Consider the following 20,399-nt stretch of genomic DNA (forward strand, 5'->3'; position numbering starts at 1 on the left):
TTGTGATTAGAAAACAAAACTGATGTATATGTTGGACTAATCTTTTATTATTCCATTTAAAGATAAAAAAAAAACTTTAAAAATTAGAAAGTACCGTAAGTATTTTGTTATAAGTACAAGGTGACAAGATTTGAATTTCTAAAAATAGTGACAAAATATTAGAAGATGAATCAACGTGGATATGTTTCTGTAAACTTATAAAATACTGATATATACACAAGTCGTGGCTCACAACGTAGAAATCATGTCACAACTTCTCTTTTGTATCTTTCAAACCAAGTGAAACTGATTATTTTACTTGCACTCTTTTCGTTATTCAACTCTTTTCTCTCTTTTCTTTATTAGATTTCTGGATGATGTTGACATTTGAAATAGTCGATTAAATTAACATCAACATACATAATAATATCTCATATAGAAATATGGCAACTAATGAGCTTCTGGATGAAGTTTGGTTATTGAATAATGGGAGGTATTTACATATAAATTTTGCCAATCATTTTAAATGAAAAGAATCGAAAAGGAAAAAGAAAAAGACAGAGACATATTTATGTGGAACTAGTATTCCAAATTTGCATTTAATTATTTATTTATGTTTTTAAAACTAAATAAATATTTTACATTTTATTCTATGAAAATCCAGATGTGAGTTTAACATTATTATATACATGTGTATATATATATATATATATACACACACACACACACACACACATATATATATATAACAGTAAAGTAAAAAAAAACAAACATTTTTGTTGAATTACATTAACATTGGATTTCAATTTTTAAATTTGCATTCACTGTATTTATTAAAAGTTGTGTGAATGAATTTATACCAGGAAATCAATTCAACAAATTACAATTTTCTGTAATTAGATTTAGATGTGGATTTAATTACTGGGAAACAATCACAAATCTTATAGAGAAGGAAGTCTAGAGGGAATGTGTTGTTAATATATAAATGGATACATTTAGAATTGAAATGTCCATCTTTTACCAACCACATAATTAATCATGCTAATTATGTGGTTATATTAATTTGATTTCATAGTTTGAGTGAATTCACACTCAAACTATGAAATCAAAGTTTCAAAAATTTATAAATATTTGAATGCACTATTTATGTATTTTATTAAGTATGCATACATACATATATACACTCACTGAAAATTTTCAGTTCTGAGATGACCTTAAGTTGCTATAAATGAATTACGTAATCCTTTATACAATCTAGACCTTAAACAGAACAATAACAAAGTCAAATAGATGAAACTAAATTTGGGGATAAACCAACGAAAAGAACAACAAAGATCCTTAAATAGAAATTAAAGAAAAAGGTTGAACACGAATGGTTGTCAATCCTCTACAAAATGAGGTAGCAAAGTTCCCCACTCGCAACAAAGAAATTGATCACAGAAAATATGAGTACCATATTTTTCGAACAGTGAAACCAATATAACAATCTCGAGCATTGAAGATTCACCAGAATTCTAAATATTTTTCATGCAGTTAAAAACATGTTGAACAAGCCAGAACATGACAATATTGAATGCCTTCACATTAATCATCTGTATTCATAGTAAAAAGTGCACCTGCGTTTTTCTTGGATTGAAATCAACTAAATAGATACTGCTTGCATTCAAAGGTGGCCAGTGCACTCTTCGTTGGTTGATCATTGGTTCCCTACTTTGAAAGCAACCCACACATTCATACTGTAATTCAGTTGGATGGTGTTCGTAGAATTTGACTCAATAAAACTTAACCAAGTTGATCACCTGAAGACTTCCAGCAGCCTACAGATCTGAGTTAATATTGTAAAGGCTACCAGCGGCAACATCAGCGTATATCTACCGTAGAGCCACAATCTCTCCATTTCCACACGGTGATTATTATTTTTTTATTTTTTATTAATATTATGGCTTGCGGTTAGCGATCTCAATTCACTTTTACAACAATGCGTAATCCTGAACTATCTGCTTCATTCAACCAAAAGCTGCCACAGAAAGGTTCCCACCTTTTATCGCAGATTCAACAATGATCGGTAAGATAGTTTCTCGAAGCTGATTAGCAAACTTGTGGGATAAAATATACCCACAACCAGAAATTGCTTTAATTAAGCCATAAACCCTGTAGCTCCAGGGAGAAGGGGCAAAAATAAAATAAAAAGAAGGTGAAGCAGTTAATTTAGCTTTTCAATAACAGCATCAACTACATCTTGAGTAGTGCTTGTGCCCCCAAGATCCTTAGTGCGATATGTCCCCTCCGCTATCACGCTCATCACAGCTTGTTCCAGCCTGTCTGCAAAAGATGGGAACTGCAAATGTCGTAACATCATGGCGGATGACAAGAGCAATGCCGTGGGATTGGCAGTTTTACCAGCTACTAGTCTTTCGTTCCCGACATTACCAGCAGAGGCTCCCTGCTCAAAGATTGCATGATCTGCACCCACATTGCCTGGAACCAAACATGAAGGCTGATTAGCTCGAAACAGTCCAATTTGCTTCCAAGGGAATCAGGCCCAAGGATGAGACTGCAACTGCGCATGGGAAAAGGGTGGTAGTGCAATTTATCTGTCTCAACCTTCAGGGTCCAAAGGACTAACTATTCCTTGATAATAAAAATAGTGAAAATAAGAACGAAAATGACAAAAAAGTGCCCCAGTGTTTGAAAATTGTCAAATAAATCTGAAGTCCAGTAAGGTTGTACGATCTTCCTTCATCAGTGTAGCATAGATTGTAGAAAGACTAAAAATAAAACGAACGAAAGTACCTCCTGGCATGACACCAGTGCCGCCTGCAATACCGGCTGCGGTATTAGCTACCAAGGTTCCGTACAAATTTGGTGTTACCTGAGAAATCCATACAACACCCATTCAAGTACGCACCATATGTACAGCTGATTATCATTTCCCTAATTTTATGCAACATAAGAAAAAAAACTAAATTGAACTAAATTAAATTAGAGGCAGAAATTCAAACAAAAATGCAACTTCCAGCCCAATCCTGTGATGCTATCGAACACGGGATCATCTCTAGGGTTGAGGCACCTGCTGCAATCCGTCGGCAATTAAAATAATAAAACGGAGAAATAAATTAATGAGAGCAGTCTAAGAGAATTACCATCACGTCAAACTGCTGGGGCTTAGACACAAGTTGCATACAGCAGTTATCCACAATGACCTCGTTGTATTTGATGCCTGGGTAGTTTTTGGCCACCTCACGACAAGATTCTAGGAAAAGACCATCTGCAAGCTTCATGATGTTGGCCTTATGTACTGCTGTTACTGTCTTACGGTTGTTGAGATAAGCATACTCAAAGGCGTACTTTGCAATTCGCTCGGAGCAGAATTTGGTTATCACCTGAAAAGCTTAACACTGTGAGGCATCCACGACATATTTGACAACAAGGCAGAAACCAGCAGGTCATTCGACAGGTATTATGCAATATACATAGAGTCGCCTTCACGGCGAGTTAATCATGAAGAAGAAACATGGCCAGATATAAACGAAGGCGCCAGATGGTTATCCGGTGGAACCCTAAACGTCGAATGCTACACAATATTACATTGTATGGACTCGTTCTTGTGTATAAGAATGTCAACACACGACCTTACCGGAAAATGACCTACATCCAAACTCTTCTTGCATCTCACTAAAACGGAATCGATCTGCAACACTTCTGAGACTACACTTGCTCATCGAGGCGCTTCTCATGATGTATCCTGGACCCCAATCAGTCCCTAAAATTACATTTTCCAAGAAAATTGCAGGTGGCGCGAATTTTCTAATCATAAATTCATCTCCTATTAACACTGAGAGATGCAAGCCAGTGGACGCTCGAATTCTATCAATCACTGATAAAAAAAATCGATACGGGAAATACATATGCAGAAAAGTGCATAACGAAATGAGTAAAGAAGATTTGCCGCAGTTCATACGCATTAAATTGTGTATTACTTGTAGGGTTCAAGAATAAGATAATTACCTTGAGGCTCTCGACAACCCCGGGGACGACCTCGTGCTCAAGACCAGAGTACTCTCCTTCAGTGTTCTCTCGAATAACCACAATGTTGACATTATCGTGGCGCGTCTTGAGACCGGGCAAATTGAAGCAATGCACAAGTGACGCAAACAAATCCAGCTCCTTCCGCAACTGCACATTCAGAGAACTAACACCTCCCCCGACAGGCGTGGCAAGGCCTCCTTTCAAGCACACCTTGTTTCTGCGAATACTGTCCATGACCTCGGTCGGCACCTTGTCCATCTTCCCGGACACTTCGTACTCCTCGAAATACACTGGCGCATGCATCGCCTTCATCACCTGCACCGCCGCGCCCGTGACCAACGGCCCGATTCCATCACCGGGCAACAAAGTTACCGCCCTAGGGCTCCCGTCTCCCGGCCGAGGCATGTACGTGACGGTCCTTCTCTGCGACTTCATCAACATCTCACTCATCGCCTTCATCCCCCTCCTCCCTCCCGCTGCCGCCATGACTCCAAATCCTCAAACTCAACAATAGAAATCCACTTCTGTCTCCTCACACCCGCGTCTACGCCACCACCACACCTCAGCTCATTCGATCAAAAAGAATATCTAACAAAATCCACCGAGAAAAACCACGAGAGAATGGCTGACACAGCATCCAGATTCCGATACCTCCACAGCGTGCCAACCCTGGCGACTGGAGGCGAGATTGGGAAGTACAAGTCGATGGAGATGGCGGGGTTGAAGCGATCACGGCAACAGCGATCGATCGCAGTGCAGCTGCTGCGGCGACGAGGCGCTTTCAGTGCAGCCTGCAAGCGGCGAGGCCCACCCGTGCTGTGAAAGGGCGGGCCGGACGGACGAACGAACGAAGGAACGAGCCAGGGCACACCCGATGATGGTGCTGCACGAGGGGGGCGGTGCTGCGAGGAGGGCGCGGTCGTCGGGGGGGCTGACTGACTGACCCATGACCGAATGTGGCTCCGAAGGGGTCACTCCCACCAGGTCTCTCTCCCCGCCTCGCCCGCGCATCTCCTCCTCCCCAGTGCGTGTGAACGGGCTCGCTGCTCGAATTGGAATCTGTGACATATATATATATATATATATATTTATTTCTATTACCATGTATATTATTACTATTACCAATTTTTGCTACTCTCATCACAATCTGCCACTCACTCAACATATTTTTTAAATTTTTTAAATTTAGATCAAAATTATTTATTTATGAATGTATATATATATATATATATATATATATATAGAAAGAGAGAGAGAGAGAGAGAGAGAGTTTTAATGAAATGATTGAGGTGAAAGTAGCAAAAAAAAAAAAAAAAAAAAAAAAAATTGACTAAATTTTTACATGATTGTGATGATAGTAGCAAAACATAAGGTGACATTAGCACATAGATATATTTATATTAAACAAGAAATAAATAATTATTATGTTTTGTATTCTAAAATTTAATCATAAAAACTGAATTAAATATTTTGCTAGACTATCTTATGTACAACTTTAGTTGTATTTTTCTTGAGCATTGCATGCATATAATACATGCACCATTAGCTTTATGAATCTACGTTTAATTCATACATAGTGTACAAAATCACACTTTGTAAAGTCTCAAGATGTACACACTACTTCAGTTTTATTTTCCGTGTTTTTATGTTTTAAAACTGAAATTTGTGTTAATCTAATAATTACAATATATTATAAAGTATAAAAAAGTAATTTTCTCTTTATTACAATTTTTTTGGATTCTATGTATACATACCATCGAATTGGTACAGATTAAAAACTTTAAAATTAAACATTCATAACTATGTCTGAATAAATGCTTTGGTTTTTTATTTTTTATTATTTATGCACAATTAATATTTATGTATTTTTTATACAATAAAAACATACAAGCACATAAAGCCCACACTTTGAAAAATCTATAATATCAGCTCTATTTAGAAACCAATGATCTTAAAAGTAATTTTAACTACACAAGCAGTAAAATTCCATCAAGGTTGAAAACAATCATTTTATACCAAATGATTCAGATTATTAATTGGAATCGTTCTCACATTTAAGGTAAATATTGTAGTTTAAAGGAAATTGCATGTAACACAAAGTACAATAAGAAATTATAAAAAAGTTGCACATGGTAGTAAAACACCCTTCCACACTGATTCTAAACCAACCACAATAGTAAGCAACATATGCCAATCCTAATATTCAATCACAATACCTTTTATTTAAAAAAAAAAAAAAAAAATTCCTTTCGAAAATTTAAACTCTAAAGCCACACAAAAATACTTGGTAGGAAGAGTTCCCAACAAAGGGCACTTTCTTCCAAAACAAAGTGGTCCAACTTCCAAGCACGTGTTTACAAAAAGTGGATCCAATACAATACAAGCTCCACGCCATTATAAAATAGAAAGAGAGATGAAGCCAATGATGGATGTGGATGACGACTCCAATCCAAAAAAGTTTCATCGAGTTCGCGGTCGCCGGCGACGAACGCCGACTGGACGAACGAATAATAGACGAGAAACGAGAGTGGACGAAAGTGGATGAATGAAATGAAGGATGAAGGGGAGCCCCGAGCCCGGAGCCCGAGACGAAGCGGGGACTGTGTCGCAGGAAGACAAACGGGAAGACTGCGATGGCCGCGCGAGCTATTTGGCAGCGTCGGGACAGTCACACCGAGTACAAGTAGGGCGAGAGAGAGAGCGAGAGAGGAAGTAAGAGAGAGCGTGAGGGAGGTGAAGGAAGGGAAAGAAAGGGAAGAGAGGAGGAAGAGGAGGAGGAGGAACGGGGACTTAAGGAAGTGGAGCTATGTCGGGAGGAATTGCGCGGGGTCGACTTGCGGAGGAGCGCAAGGCCTGGCGGAAGAATCATCCTCATGTATAACCAACCACACGCCTCGATTCTGGCCTCCATTTCCCTTTTTTTTTATTCTTCCAAACTGATAGATAATATTTATTATTCTACTTTAGTTTCTTTAGTCTTTGCTGTGATTTTAGTTGTAATTTTGGTTGTGGTTTTTGTGTATGCATGCATATGTTTTGCTCGAGTTGCGCACTTGTGTTTACTTCCCTTGCCAATTTTGGTTTCGGACTACGACGTTCTCTTTGGTCGTTTCGGAGTTGTGTTGTTCATGCTGCGTGAGTGGAGTTGTTGAGACGATGGTCATGTGCATTTTAGTGGGGGCTTAAATCATGGTTTCATTGGTGTTGCGGAGTATCCGGTTACATATGTCTCGACTCCATCGCAATCTACACTCTCGTGCTGTTTGTTCATCTTGCAACGTTGCCATTCTCGGTTTTCATGGCTTCAAGGTATTTGTTTGTAAGTGTGCCTTGGGAGGTGAGAGCATATTTGAGTTCAGCAGAGGCCTTGCAATAGGACATAGCGGAAAGATCTTCTTAGTCAAGTTCTGGAGATTCGGAGTTGATTTTGTAGTTTTTCTCTTTTCATCTAATTTTATTTGATCGTTGCGTTTGTAGTTTTGCATGCTGGTGCAGCTGTTTATTTATTCATTTATTTATTATTTTACATCTGCTCTCCTCTATCTAAGTGCCTTCGAATCTTTGTCTTGTTTCTTAAATTTTTTGGAGGCATATCGACAAGTAAGGCGTGTTTTTGTATTGTGGCATCGTCTTGCTGTCTTTCGAAATATTTATCTTTGTAATATCGCCTTTAACTGTTGTCTGCTTGACCCTGATACTGGCCATGATATTTTATGTGTGTAGTTTCCTCTATTTCTCTGTCCAGAAGTATGAAATATTTTTCTACAGTCTCCTTCCAGCTTCTCTCCTTTTCATCTCTTCCTTGCACTTCTCGTGTTTCCTGCGTTCGTCAACCTTGTATTAGGGTTTTAAAAATGTAAAACTATATTTTTATCATTATTTTCACTTTTTTGAGCATGGAATTTCTCCTTGCTTTTTCCCACACTTATCTTCTTTCAGTTCTGTCAATACCCTGTGTCGCGTATTTGTCGATCTCATTGAAATGTATATTGTGTGGGTGCGCTCGGACAATTTTGAAAATCCTTTTGTGAAAACTTTGCAAAGCCGACTCAATATGTGAGGTTGGCATTGGCAGGGGTTTGTGGCTAGGCCTGAGACATGTGCAGATGGAGCTCTTAATTTGATGGTTTGGCAGTGTACTTTACCTGGAAAAGTTGGGGTATGTTTTCCTTTTCTCATGCATTTCTTTCGCGAACTCGTGGTTTCATCACAGGCGTTCCATCCCTGCAATTTGATTTGGGCACTTTCATGTGCAGGAGATTTAAGTTACCTTTAGAAAGATTTGGGCTGTCTTGTAAGAGCACGGTGTTTGTTTCATGTGGCAGACTTTTCAGTTTAGTGATAGCAGAATATGAGAGGGAACCGCATTTTGCAGCTTATCCTAATTAACCTTGGAGTGGGCTGGTTCCTACATGGATTGCTCTTGGGTCACTAAATGTAGCGCAAGCAAGTTAAAACCGTGGGTTATCGTTTGTTGTTTTGAGTCACATATTGGCTTTGATTTTTGCAGACCGACTGGGAAGGTGGATTCTATCCTGTAGCAATTCACTTTACTGAAGATTATCCCAGCAAGCCTCCTAAGTGCAAATTCCCACAGGGTTTCTTCCACCCCAACGTGTATCCTTCAGGCACAGTTTGCCTCTCCATCCTGAATGAAGATTCGGTAAGTCCTTTGACCAATGTGAAGGGTCGTGTCTCGTTTTTCTCTGATTGTTATTCATGTGACATTGATTGGTTTCTCAAATCATCCCTTCAAACCTGTGGTTTTGGAGTAAGTCTTTTGCCTTGTGGGTTTCGGCTAGGAAGATTCTTTATTCCTTGAGTGTATTACTTATTTCAGTAAACATCCATGCTTTCTTCCGTGCAGTTTGTGACATGCAGGAGATTTGTGTTCTGCTTTTGTACTTAAAGTGAGTTCGATTGGCAGGGTTGGAGACCAGCTATCACCGTGAAGCAGATCCTCGTCGGTATCCAGGAGCTGCTCGACGCTCCAAACCCAGCAGATCCCGCTCAGACTGAAGCTTATCAGCTTTTTATTCAGGTACCCGCTTCCCCACGTACTATCTCTTGAGTACTGAGCGTTTCGAAGTATTGTAGTTTTGGATGTCTTGTTTTACTCTCTGAAATCTTCTTATAGACATCACTGGATGGAATCTTGTATCGAATTATGGCAAACCTTAATATTTGCCTAATCCAGCTTTATTCTAGATAACCTTGTTAATGGCCCGATTCAGCTCAACAATTAACGTTGGGATTGGACCCGAAAGTCTACTTGACAAGTTACTTGGGTTCGATGGTTCCTGCATGCAGGATCCAGTTGAATACAAGCGACGAGTAAGGCAGCAAGCCAAGCAATACCCACCACCAATCTAAAGGCACCAGGGATGGTTTTTGATGTCAGTGCAATGTTTTTATTTTATTTTATTTTATTTATTTATTTTTCTTTTTCCTTAGTGATTTGTGAACAGATCATCTTCAAAAGAGGCTCGGAGTTGCTGTTTTTGGGATTGGCAAGGTGCCGATGTTGCAATTCCTGAACCTCCGAAACTGGCAATATCAAATGGCACTGCAAATGCGTGTGCTTGCAAGTAGCAGCTGGGCAGAGCTGTGGAGGTCATGGTGAAGTCAGTTACAAGTCAGAACATTAAAATCAAGACTAATCTGTAGATGCTTTCATGTGATAGCAAATACTTTCATGATTTCCAATCCATTAGAACCGATTTTTATTTCTTTGTTCCAATCAGAATCGATGGATTATATTTCTATTATTTGTTCCACAATTATTTATTTTATAGTTGTTCTTGCTATTATGATTGTCTTTAAGAAAACAACTTAGAGAGTTAAATATCACTAAGGTGGCGTTTTACACAGAATGCTCAGGAAAGTCAATTACAAAAACTAAGCACAAATAAGATCAAATGAGATACGCTAATATTTTGGCAATCAAAAGTCAAACAGTAGTTAGTGCATTGGTGTAAAAGATATGGCAATTGTGCATTTGGTGTGCTACCCTGAAACAAATTTTTCACATAATTGAAAGAAGGTTCTCCAACTTCTATTTTTTTTATTTTATTAATGGTGTATATACTTATATGCTTCAAGGTTATTTTTTATATATATATATATATATATATATCTAGTCTGAATCCCTATTATAAAACACATCAGGAGTATAAATCAATTGAAAAAACTAAGGAAACAAATTGACCTTCTAATTGGTTGGATTTCTCAATCATTATTGATCTTAACAAAGTTTAACTTGCTAATTCATAGGATGTTAAGGTGAGGACATTTTAGAGTTGTGGATTAAAATTGATTTGCTTTTATTAAGTCAAAATTGCATTGTTGTGCACAAGTGTACAAAGCACAGGTCTATCATTCAAAATAAAGAACTTGGAGGGATTTGACTAAGGTGAGGACATCTTTTAACTTGTTTAGAATTTGAAGGTTTCTTTTATTTGCATTCTCCATTTTGTTAAGAATTGAATTAGGTGACTTTTAGTATTGAGTATTGCCTTTTCAATTCTTTGTATCATGGCTTATTTTTGTTATGCTTAGGCTACAAGCACACCTCAAGTTCCTAAATACATACCCATTATGTCTATATACATATCCAAAGCTTTTAATTGGCTCATCTAGATCTATTTTTCCTTGTCCTAGCATGGGTCCTAGTCCATTCCTTCTCTCTTTTGTTCCAACATAGATCTTGCCATTTTATTTTTTATTTTTTTATTTTTTTTTGAATCTCAATCTCTTTTTCTATAAGGGTAGTTTAAAAACAATGTCTCATTTTTCAAGCTTATTATCATGTAAAAATTTATTTATTGTTAGCATTGTCAATTAAGAGTAATTATGCTCTTTCCTTTAGAATCAATTATTGAGCAAATACAGATGAAAAACACTACAATTTCCATCCTCCATCATACTTTTTTCAAATCCAAAACTAGGCAAGACATAATAAAAATCATTTAATGTTTATAATATATATGATACATGGCAAATGATATGTACTACAAGCATGACCAAAATAAATATAATGCTTGTTTTGAAGTTCAATTTTGATTATTAAAACTTAGGCAATAAGAGATTATAATTTACCAATTGAATTTTGGTAATTGCTGTTTTATTTACTAGAAACATATTTCTTGGATTAGCCATCTTATTTGCATGTACAACTTTCGTAGCCATAAATCTCCACATCCTGATTTCATAAACTATTCAATGAATCTGCTTTCTTACAATTGCTTTGTTATAATTATTGATATCATCAATCTCATCCATTTCTACACTTCTTTCCTCCAACTCTAAGTTAGAATAGTTTTCTAATAAAGGTCATATTTGTATATTGTATGAGCTCTAACTATGTTTATATTTTTTTGTAGATCAAGATCATAATCAGCCTTAAATTTAGACCTTTTTTTATGCAATATATAGTTTCATTTCAATCTTGACATTCTTCTCTTCAATTATTGAGCTTTAAAGACTAAGCTGCTGCATACACACTTTCTTTTTAATATCAACTCGAGATTTTATTTCATCTAAAGTTTTACATTTACCTCCAAGTTTTATTAAAAAAAATCTCATGACCTCCCTCTAAGGATTTAGAAATTAAAAGAAGCACTTTAAATCTATCAAGTATGAATGCATGAAAATGATGATTTTGCTAGGAGCCAAATTTGTTGTAGATTTTAATAGAAAACTTCTAATTAGCGACAAAGGTATATATTGCATAATCAATTGTACCGATATTGTGGTGAACAAAAAATTTCTTCCATATGCCACAAAACAAAAATCTTTCATCATTGAAAATAGATGCCTAACTAACCTAACTCCTACGACTTTACAAAGTCATTAAATTTCCAATCCTAAATCCATGCTATTCCATTGACAAACTTGGTCCCATTGCATTTCTTTTTTTCTTTGATATCGATGTCAATCCTTATTTCTTTCTCTTCTTTGCCTCAAGGATTGAAACCCATGCCAAGGTAAAAGAAAGAAGGAAGAGAATTGAGACTTGTATTGAGAAAAAAAAGACAGACAATGACATCCATATTAGGGCAAGAAAGAGAGACGAGACTTGAAATCCGCTTAAGAACAAGGTGCTACAGACATACATATTTATTCTGATAATTATCTAAAAAACAAGAATAGATACAAATAAGTCAAGGTAGATAAATATGATAATATCTTGTGGAAAGCTTCCTAGAAGCTTCAAAGATGCTGCTTTGCCTTCATACATGTCTATAGGTGATTGATAGGTTGAAAACTTTGCCAACAACGAGGCCACGTGTCGACATGTTGACCACTTGTGCTATACCTAGAAAACTTACCTTGCAAATTAGACATGTGTCTTGCAAATTGGATGCATATTAGAGGTCCTGTAGCATGTCGCCACATAGTTCTTAGTTAAGTAGTATATATAGAGGCAAGACTGAGGCCTTCTTCACTTTTGTCAATTCCTTTCTTGCTTTTAGTATAGTTTCAAGAGTCTTATGTTTTCTAGTCTTTGACAATAGCTATTCCAATTCTTCCTTGAATATACATACTTTCTTCTATTTTGTTACTTTTTTTTTGATATAGATTCTATGAGTTTATATATTTTCTTCTAATTTGTGTCCTTGATAGATTAACAAGACTCTACATATAATATCAGAGCTTTGTCCTTTCTTGATTAAGAGCGGATTACTCTTTTTTCTTAATAAGACATAAGCATATTAGAAGTTGTAGATTATCTTCTTTTAAATTGATATTATTTTTGGATTTATTTTTATTTTTATTTTTATTTTATTTTTATTCTTTAGTATTGTATTATGTGAAAATAGACACATTTCATTTTTATTCTGCTAGCATGGCAAAGCTTGCTCAAATGAAGAGTGTAATGGCTCAAATGCAAGAGTAAATGAGAGAGTTAATGCTTGCAATGCATCAACTCAGTCTACAACCATAAGGAGCAACAAGATTATCAGAGATGATTGGAGTTGCTTGAACATCTACATCAAGCCATATTACTGCTCTTACAATGGAATATTGTTCAAGTTTCAAGGAACCAAAAATTAGAATGCTTGAAAAACTTGATAGCATAAGATCTAAGTTTTGAAGATTCATCAATTAGGTAAAATTGGTGATTGAACTATAACCTCAAAGTTATTCAATTCAAGGATCATAAGTCACGTTTATTGAAATAGTACTTTTAAGTTCTACTTTATCATGGTTTTTATCATTTCTTGAATGATGTGATCTAATATTGGATAATTTAAAAGCCTTCTTAACGGAGTTTTGATCTATGTATAGAGAACATGATGCAATCAGTGTTGCAATCAAAAAGATTTGTATCTTGTGACAAGGCAATCAATTAGTGACATTATACACTTCACAATTTTGACAATTAGCAATAGATATCAAATATGATGATATAACACTTATCAATCAATTTTTCTACAAATTATAATATGAAATAAAGAAATTGATGCTCAATTTACTTGATCCTCAAACATTGAGTCAAACAATTGACTTTGTTGTAAAATGTGATAATCGGCTTTTTGAGATTCAATCTAAGAATCACATAAATCATAGATGGTCATCCGTTATCTTTTGGAGATGTTATTCATGAAACACTTTCGATAGATGTAGTAATAAATAGTCATAATAATTACATAATTTTTAATATAATTAGATCTTTATCTAATTTAGTCATTTTAGATTTATCATGGTTAGAAAAATATAATATCGTAATAGATTGGATTTCTTGTAAACTTGACTTTTCTTCAAAAATCATTAAGAGTTTTTCTAATCTAGTAGAAAGTCATAAGTCTAGTATAGCCAAACCTATATTTGTAGATACAAATGCTTTTTTGCATGCTACAAAAGAAGGATTGTCTTTTGTTATTTACGCCACATCCATTTTAAATGATGGAAAGATTTCAAGTGAAATTTCAAGTCAGCATCAAGATTTTTAAGATATTTTTTAGAAGAAGAATGCAAATATTCTCTCAGAGCATTGTCTATATAATTGTTCAATCAATCTTAAAAAAGAAACTCAATGTCCATTTGGTCCAATCTATGGTTTATCACAAAATGAGTTGGTTGAACTTAAGAAGTACATTGATGAGAAATTGGCTAAGAATTTCATACGCCATTTAAAATCTCTTACAGGAGCTTTTATTTTATTTGAAAAGAAAAAAGATGGATCATTACAAATGTATGTGGATTATCGAAGATTCAATAAGATTACTATAGATATTCTTTGCCTTTGATATGTGGAATTCTTAATCAACTAAATCAAGTTAAGATCTATACAAAATAGATCTACGAGGAGCATACAATGTGGTCCACATTAAAGAAAGAGATGAATAGAAGACTACATTTCGAACAACGTATGGATACTTTGAATATAATGTCATGCTCTTTGGACTCACGAATATACCAATTGCTTTTCAACATCTTATAAATGATATTTTTTGTGATTTTTTAGATGATTTTATTATCTATTACTTAGACAACATTTTAATCTACTCTAAGAACGCACAAGAATATGAAGTTCATATTCATTGTGTATTACAAAAACTTAGAAATGCAAAATTGTATGCCAAGATAAAAAAGTGTATATTCAATACTACTCAAGTTGACTTCTTAGGATACATCATTTCAAACAATTATCTAATGATGGATCCTAAAAAATTTCATACAATCATCGATTAGAAGATTCTAAAAATAATAAAAAATATATAATACTTTTTGAGATTTGTCAATTACTATCAGATCTTCATCAAGAACTTTTCTCAAGTTGTAGCACTACTTATATACTTAACTTGTAAAAACAAGCTCGAGTAGAGTAAAGAAGCAGAAGCATCATTTGAAGCTTTAAAGAAAGCTTTTATTTTTGCACCAATCCTGTAATGTGTTGACTTTTCTAAAGCATTTTTTATGGAGACAGATGCATTTGACTTTGCCTTGGGTGCAGTCTTGTCACAAACATGAGCAGATGACAAACTTCATCCAATAGCTTTTCATTCAAGAAATTTTTCAAAAGTCGAGATTAATTATGACATCCGCGACAAGGAACTTCTTACAATTATACATTCTTTTCAAGAATGGTGTCATTATTTAGAAGGCACTTCAAGTCTAGTCACCGTGTATATGGATCACTAGAACCTTGAGTATTTCATATCAACATGTGTTTTGAATCATTGCTAGGCTTGTTGATGCATGTCTTTGTCAAGATTCAAGTTCAATATTACTCATTGGCTAGAAAAAAAATAAGGTTTATTTGATGTCCTTTTTAGACATTCTTATCTTTTATCAAAAGAAGGAGAAGCAGCTTTTGATCAACAAAAGATAATTTTACTGAAGCCTGATCAATTTCATCTCCAAATAATGAAATCAACATTGACTATTGATTTGACTTTTTTCGAGCAGATCCAAACAAATATGTCTTTAGACCTTCTTGTTGATGATATTAAAAATAATTCTTCTAAGTCTCAAGATTCTTTCTAGTGTGAATTCAAGGAGAACCTACTTTATTTCAAAGGACACTTATATGTTCCAGAAGGAGAAGCATAATTACATGCTCTTGAAGCTCGTCACAATTTTCTTACAGTAGGACATTTTGGATATAATAAGACTTTAGAACTTATATCTAGAGATTTTTGGTGGCGTCAAATGTAAAAGGTTGTTAAAGAATTTGTGTAGACATGTGATATTTGTTGAAGATCAAAAACTCCTTGTCATCAATCTTATGGACTCTTCCAATTATTACGATACAAGAACAACCATGGTCTTTTATTTCTATGGATTTTATTATGAATCTTCCAATTTCAAGTTCATATGATTCTATATTCGTGATTGTAGATCATTTCACTAAGATAGTATACTTTTTATCATGTACAAAATCTATCACAAGTGAGGAAACAACTAAACTCTTCCTTGATAATATCTATTGTTATCATAGATTATCAAGGAATATTATATCAGATTGAAGAATACAATTTTTATTGAGATTTTGAAGAACTCTTTTTAAGATATTGAAGATAGATATAAAACTATTTTTAGCTTTCTATCCTCAAACTGATGGACAAGTAAAATGGATAAATCAAGTTTTAGAGCAATATTTGAGGTGTACCATCAATTATCAACACGATGATTTGACAACTCTTTTGCCATTGGCAGAGCTTGCTTATAATAATTTGATACATTCTTCTACTCAACAAACATCTTTTTTTACTAATTATGGTTATCATCCATGATTTAATACTTTTGACTTTTTAAAAGTTGATAATCTTGTGATAGAAGATGTGACAAATGAATTGTCAGAGCTACATGCAACAATGAAGGTAAAATTAAAAGAAGCTAAAGAATGACAAAAAGTCAACGCAAATGTCTATTGCAAGGAACAACCTCAATTCTATATGAGGGATAATGTATGGTTACTTTGTTATAATATTATAACTATTTGTCCTTGTGATAAGTTGGATTATCATAGGTTTGGATCATTTTCCATTTGTGAATAGATCAATCTAGTTGCTTATTGATTATACTTATCGGAGTCTATGTAAATTCATCCTGTGTTCTATATATCTTTACTTGAGCCATACAAGACAATGGATATACAAGGAAGGAAACAAATGCCACCACCTTCTATAGAAGTGGATAATAATGAAGAATTTGAGGTGGAAGAAGTCTTAGATTCAAGGCAGTGCAAAAATAGGTTAAAATATCTAGTACATTGGTATGGATATGATATTAATGAATGCATAAGGAAGCCATTCAAGAATCTAGCAAATACATCAGCCAAAGTTAAAATTTTTCATCAATGACATTTATCAAAACTATGATGAAGAATCAAGAAATTCTTTGCTATAAAGCAAAGCAAGTCTAATAGAGATTTCATTCTATCTTATATCAATATTTCTTTGGATTTTTTAGTGCTTAAGAGATGGAGAACCAACAATTTGGATATTCAACTCAAGAACTATCATTTGCTTAGCTACTAGATGAGACATTGTAACTATCACAACCTTTGAGACGGCAAAATTAAGATGAAGATCCTCAAGAATGATATGTTCTTCTTTAAATAAATGGCGAGATACAATATGTTTGGTACCATGATCTTAGAAGGGACTCCCAATGTTTAGTGATACTTTTGGGGGTAAGAACCATTCTTGATGGTATTACTAATGTTTTATTTGAAGGAAGTTATGAAGGCCTCAATAATGATCAAATATCAAGGTGGTCTTCTGATTCTGGTATGGGACATTATTGATGGTTGAAGGGACCTATCAATTACCTTCAAAGGGAACAAAGATTAGAGTATGTAGCAAATATAGTTCAATGCATCTTTGACTTTATCAACATGTAATCACCGCTCTTTGTGGAACTCATGTCTAGAAAGGGGGATAATGACACAGACATACATATTTATCTTGATAATTATCTAAAAAATAATAATAGGTAGAAGTAAGTCAAAGTAGATAAATATGATAATGTTTTATAGAAAGCTTCCTAAAAGCTTCATAGATGCTGCTTTGTCTTTATACATGTCTATAAGTGATTGATAGGTTGAAAACTTGGCCAACAAAGAAGCCACATGTCGACATATTGACTACTTGTGCTACAAGTTGGACATATGGCACACACCTAGGAAACTTGCCTTGCAAATTAGACATGTGTTCTGCAAGTTGGACGCATATTAGAGGTCTTATAGCATGTCACCACATAACTCTTAGTTAAGTAGTATATATAAAAGCAAGAGTGAGGCCTTCCTCACTCTTGTCAACTCCTTTCTTACTTTTAGTCTAGTTTCAAGAGTCTTATGTTTTCTACTCTTTGGCAATAGCCATTCCAATTCTTCCTTGAATATACGTACTTTCTTCTATTTTTTCATTTTTTTTTTTTTTGATACAGATTTCACGAGTTTATATATCTTCTTCCAGTTTGTATCCTTGATACAAAGAAGAGAAAGAAGAGATGGGAATCCACATTGGAACAAGAAAAAATAGATCTGCATGAATCAATCACAAGCCTTGGGTATGTGTATAGACATAATTGGTGTATATATAATAACTTCATGTGTACTTGAAGCTTGAACATTTTTGTTAATATATAACATCTTTTCATGGCTAAAAAATGTTTGAGCATGTACATATGAAATTTTTATTACTTTTATTTATATATAATTTTATATATAGAATTCATCTAATATCCAAAAAAAAGTACCAAGAAAATTATAGATTACAACTAATCTGCTTTTATGAAGTCAAAATTGCATTATTATATATAAGTGTACCAAGTATAGATCCATAATTTGGAGCAAAAAACTTAGAGGGATTTAAAACATATCTCCAATAGTTTTAATATTAGACTCTATAATTATTATAGAAAATAATAGCATTGTATTTTTTATTTTTTATAATAATTATAGAGTCTAATATTAATATATTATATGTGATTGATTATTTTTTTTATATGCATTGTAAAAGGTGAAGATAGATGATATACAAATGTACTTTGGATGGTATTCTTTTACTTTCTTATGATGGATTTTGTTAACCATTTCATGCATATTTAAATTAATTAATTATTCTTAAAGAGATTTACTAGCATTGTATCACTAAGTTATTGTATATTGTGCATGACATGATGGACTCACTTGATAAGCTCAAGTACCTTCTCCCTTCCTTGCGAGCAAAGTTGAAAAATGAACATAATTTTGTCCACTAATCTTTAATATTGTTACATGAATTATTATATAAAATAAGCTGAAAGAATAAGAGAAAAAAAAGAGTGACAACAAAATACAAAATAAGATGAAGCATTTAAGTAATTTGAGATCTCTATTCTAATTTTTAAAATTAGTTTCTTGATATAACTTCATTGTCATTTTAAAAGTTTAATCAAAAAATCTTTTATTTTACCTTATATTATTTTTATTACTAAAAATTATGTATGAAATAAATAAAATCTGGTGCTAAAAACATTTAATTCTACCATCCGATAATGATTTCATATTTTTTTAACTACTTTATAAAGAACTAACATATTTATAATTTTACAAGTAAAAAAAAATAAACTATTTTTTAAAAATTTCCATTTTAGTTTTTTTATTCCAAGTTAAATTTAAATTATTTAAAATACTTCAACTATTATTATTTAGAAATATTTTTTATTTAATAAAAAATCATTTACAAAAACTCTTCAAAATCATTACAATTCTAAAATCTATTACTTACCTAGATTCAAAAAATAAAGATCTATTGAAATTTATTTGTATAAATAATTATTAAAATATATAGATATATGTAAGAAAATGTTAAATGGACTCAGATTTTTAGTAAAACGATCTATTCTAACCATTATGAAAATTAGTAAATAAACAATCTTTAGATTCATTTCTCCAATATTGGATATGTAATTAATAAAAATCAACCACATTCATCATGATTACTATTTTTTTCATCATAGATTGGTCTATTTAATAAAAGAATGAGTCTATTTAACATTCCCATATATATATATATATATATATACATACATACATACATACATACATGTATTTCAAAAAAATAATATAAAAAAATAAAAATAACAAAATTATTTTTAATCGTAATTTTATTTAACAAAAATACTTACAAACTTAATCATAAAATCAATGTACTTGAGATTTTGCATTTATATAAAAATAATTCTATGTTGATCATAAAAAATAAAATAAAAATGCATAGTTATTTGTGCTCAACTCTAAAAACAAATAAATTAAACGAGGTTATAAAATTATTTGATGATTTTTTATTTTTTATTTTTTATTATGTAATAAAAAAATTCTTGTTAGAAATAAATGTGACAATAATAATAATAATAATAATAAGTGTTGGAAGAAAATAGTTTATGAAAGTACATTAGAACTTTAGTAGATGTGAATAGATTAAAGAGAGGCTTTTTCCTAGTTAAATTATATAATTATCTTAGGTAATACTTACAGCAGCAAGAAAAGATACAAAATAGGAATAATATAGGGAATATGTAGCAAGTATTAAAAAAATAATAATTATAAACTAAAAATGGTTATTTAATTTAAATATAAGAAGAGACTTAAGATGTGAGCGTCAAATCAGAAATAAATCAGTAATAAAAATTTTGCTTGTATTCTTTTTTAAAATGGTAAAATATATGAAAATATGTATATATATATATATATATATATATATGTGTGTGTGTATATGCATATTTCTATTTAAGACAATAATAAATGAATTAAGTTTAAAAATCATGATGCAAACTTTTAGAAAAAAATTTAAAATTTCAAGAAAAAATCTTGTAAAGCTTTCATAGTTAGTCAACATCAACATCCATTTATTATTTTAAAAAAATCTTGAATCAAAGAAATATTTTTTTTAAAT

The 20,399-nt window shown here is 33.1% G+C and overlaps 2 protein-coding genes across 4 annotated transcripts; one reads left to right on the forward strand and one right to left on the reverse strand.

The window, feature by feature from the left end:
* Nucleotides 1-2,067: 2,067 nt before the first annotated feature.
* LOC112286085 (isocitrate dehydrogenase [NAD] regulatory subunit 1, mitochondrial) lies at nt 2,068-4,751 on the reverse strand. 2 transcript variants are annotated; one of them, XM_090252602.1, is made up of 5 exons: nt 4,660-4,751; nt 3,988-4,552; nt 3,123-3,362; nt 2,773-2,851; nt 2,068-2,457 (listed from the first exon to the last, which is right to left on the reverse strand). In XM_090252602.1, the coding sequence occupies exons 2-5, from the start codon at nt 4,492-4,494 to the stop codon at nt 2,183-2,185; spliced, it is 1,101 nt and encodes a 366-aa protein (XP_090108728.1). In that variant the 5' UTR covers nt 4,495-4,552; nt 4,660-4,751; the 3' UTR covers nt 2,068-2,182. The 2 variants fall into 2 exon arrangements, with proteins under 2 accessions (XP_090108728.1, XP_024383411.1); XM_024527643.3 differs by having other exon boundaries at nt 3,988-4,751.
* Nucleotides 4,752-6,663: 1,912 nt separating this feature from the next.
* On the forward strand, nt 6,664-9,800 carry LOC112285347 (SUMO-conjugating enzyme SCE1). Of its 2 annotated transcripts, none has more exons than XM_024526078.3 (5): nt 6,664-6,883; nt 8,084-8,167; nt 8,519-8,671; nt 8,936-9,049; nt 9,319-9,800. In XM_024526078.3, the coding sequence occupies exons 1-5, from the start codon at nt 6,815-6,817 to the stop codon at nt 9,379-9,381; spliced, it is 483 nt and encodes a 160-aa protein (XP_024381846.1). In that variant the 5' UTR covers nt 6,664-6,814; the 3' UTR covers nt 9,382-9,800. The 2 variants fall into 2 exon arrangements, with proteins under 2 accessions (XP_024381846.1, XP_024381847.1); XM_024526079.3 differs by having other exon boundaries at nt 9,463-9,800.
* Nucleotides 9,801-20,399: the final 10,599 nt, after the last annotated feature.

The sequence above is a fragment of the Physcomitrium patens genome, chromosome 8 (genome assembly GCF_059467195.1).
Source record: "Physcomitrium patens ecotype Gransden chromosome 8, ASM5946719v1, whole genome shotgun sequence".
In the NCBI taxonomy this organism is placed as follows: domain Eukaryota; kingdom Viridiplantae; phylum Streptophyta; class Bryopsida; order Funariales; family Funariaceae; genus Physcomitrium; species Physcomitrium patens.

Bases quoted from the DNA above. Each gene is read 5' to 3' on its own strand.
- LOC112286085 (XM_090252602.1), bottom strand. From the start codon at position 4,494: ATGGCGGCAGCGGGAGGGAGGAGGGGGATGAAGGCGATGAGTGAGATG. The intron at 2,852-3,122 runs GTAATTCTCTTA...TGGATTTCTCAG, and splicing joins CCCAGCAGTTTGACGTGATG to GTAACACCAAATTTGTACGG. The intron at 2,458-2,772 runs GTACTTTCGTTC...GTTTGGTTCCAG, and splicing joins CACTGGTGTCATGCCAGGAG to GCAATGTGGGTGCAGATCAT.
- LOC112285347 (XM_024526078.3), top strand. From the start codon at position 6,815: ATGTCGGGAGGAATTGCGCGGGGTCGACTTGCGGAGGAGCGCAAGGCC. The intron at 6,884-8,083 runs GTATAACCAACC...TGGCATTGGCAG, and splicing joins GGCGGAAGAATCATCCTCAT to GGGTTTGTGGCTAGGCCTGA. The intron at 9,050-9,318 runs GTACCCGCTTCC...TCCTGCATGCAG, and splicing joins CTTATCAGCTTTTTATTCAG to GATCCAGTTGAATACAAGCG.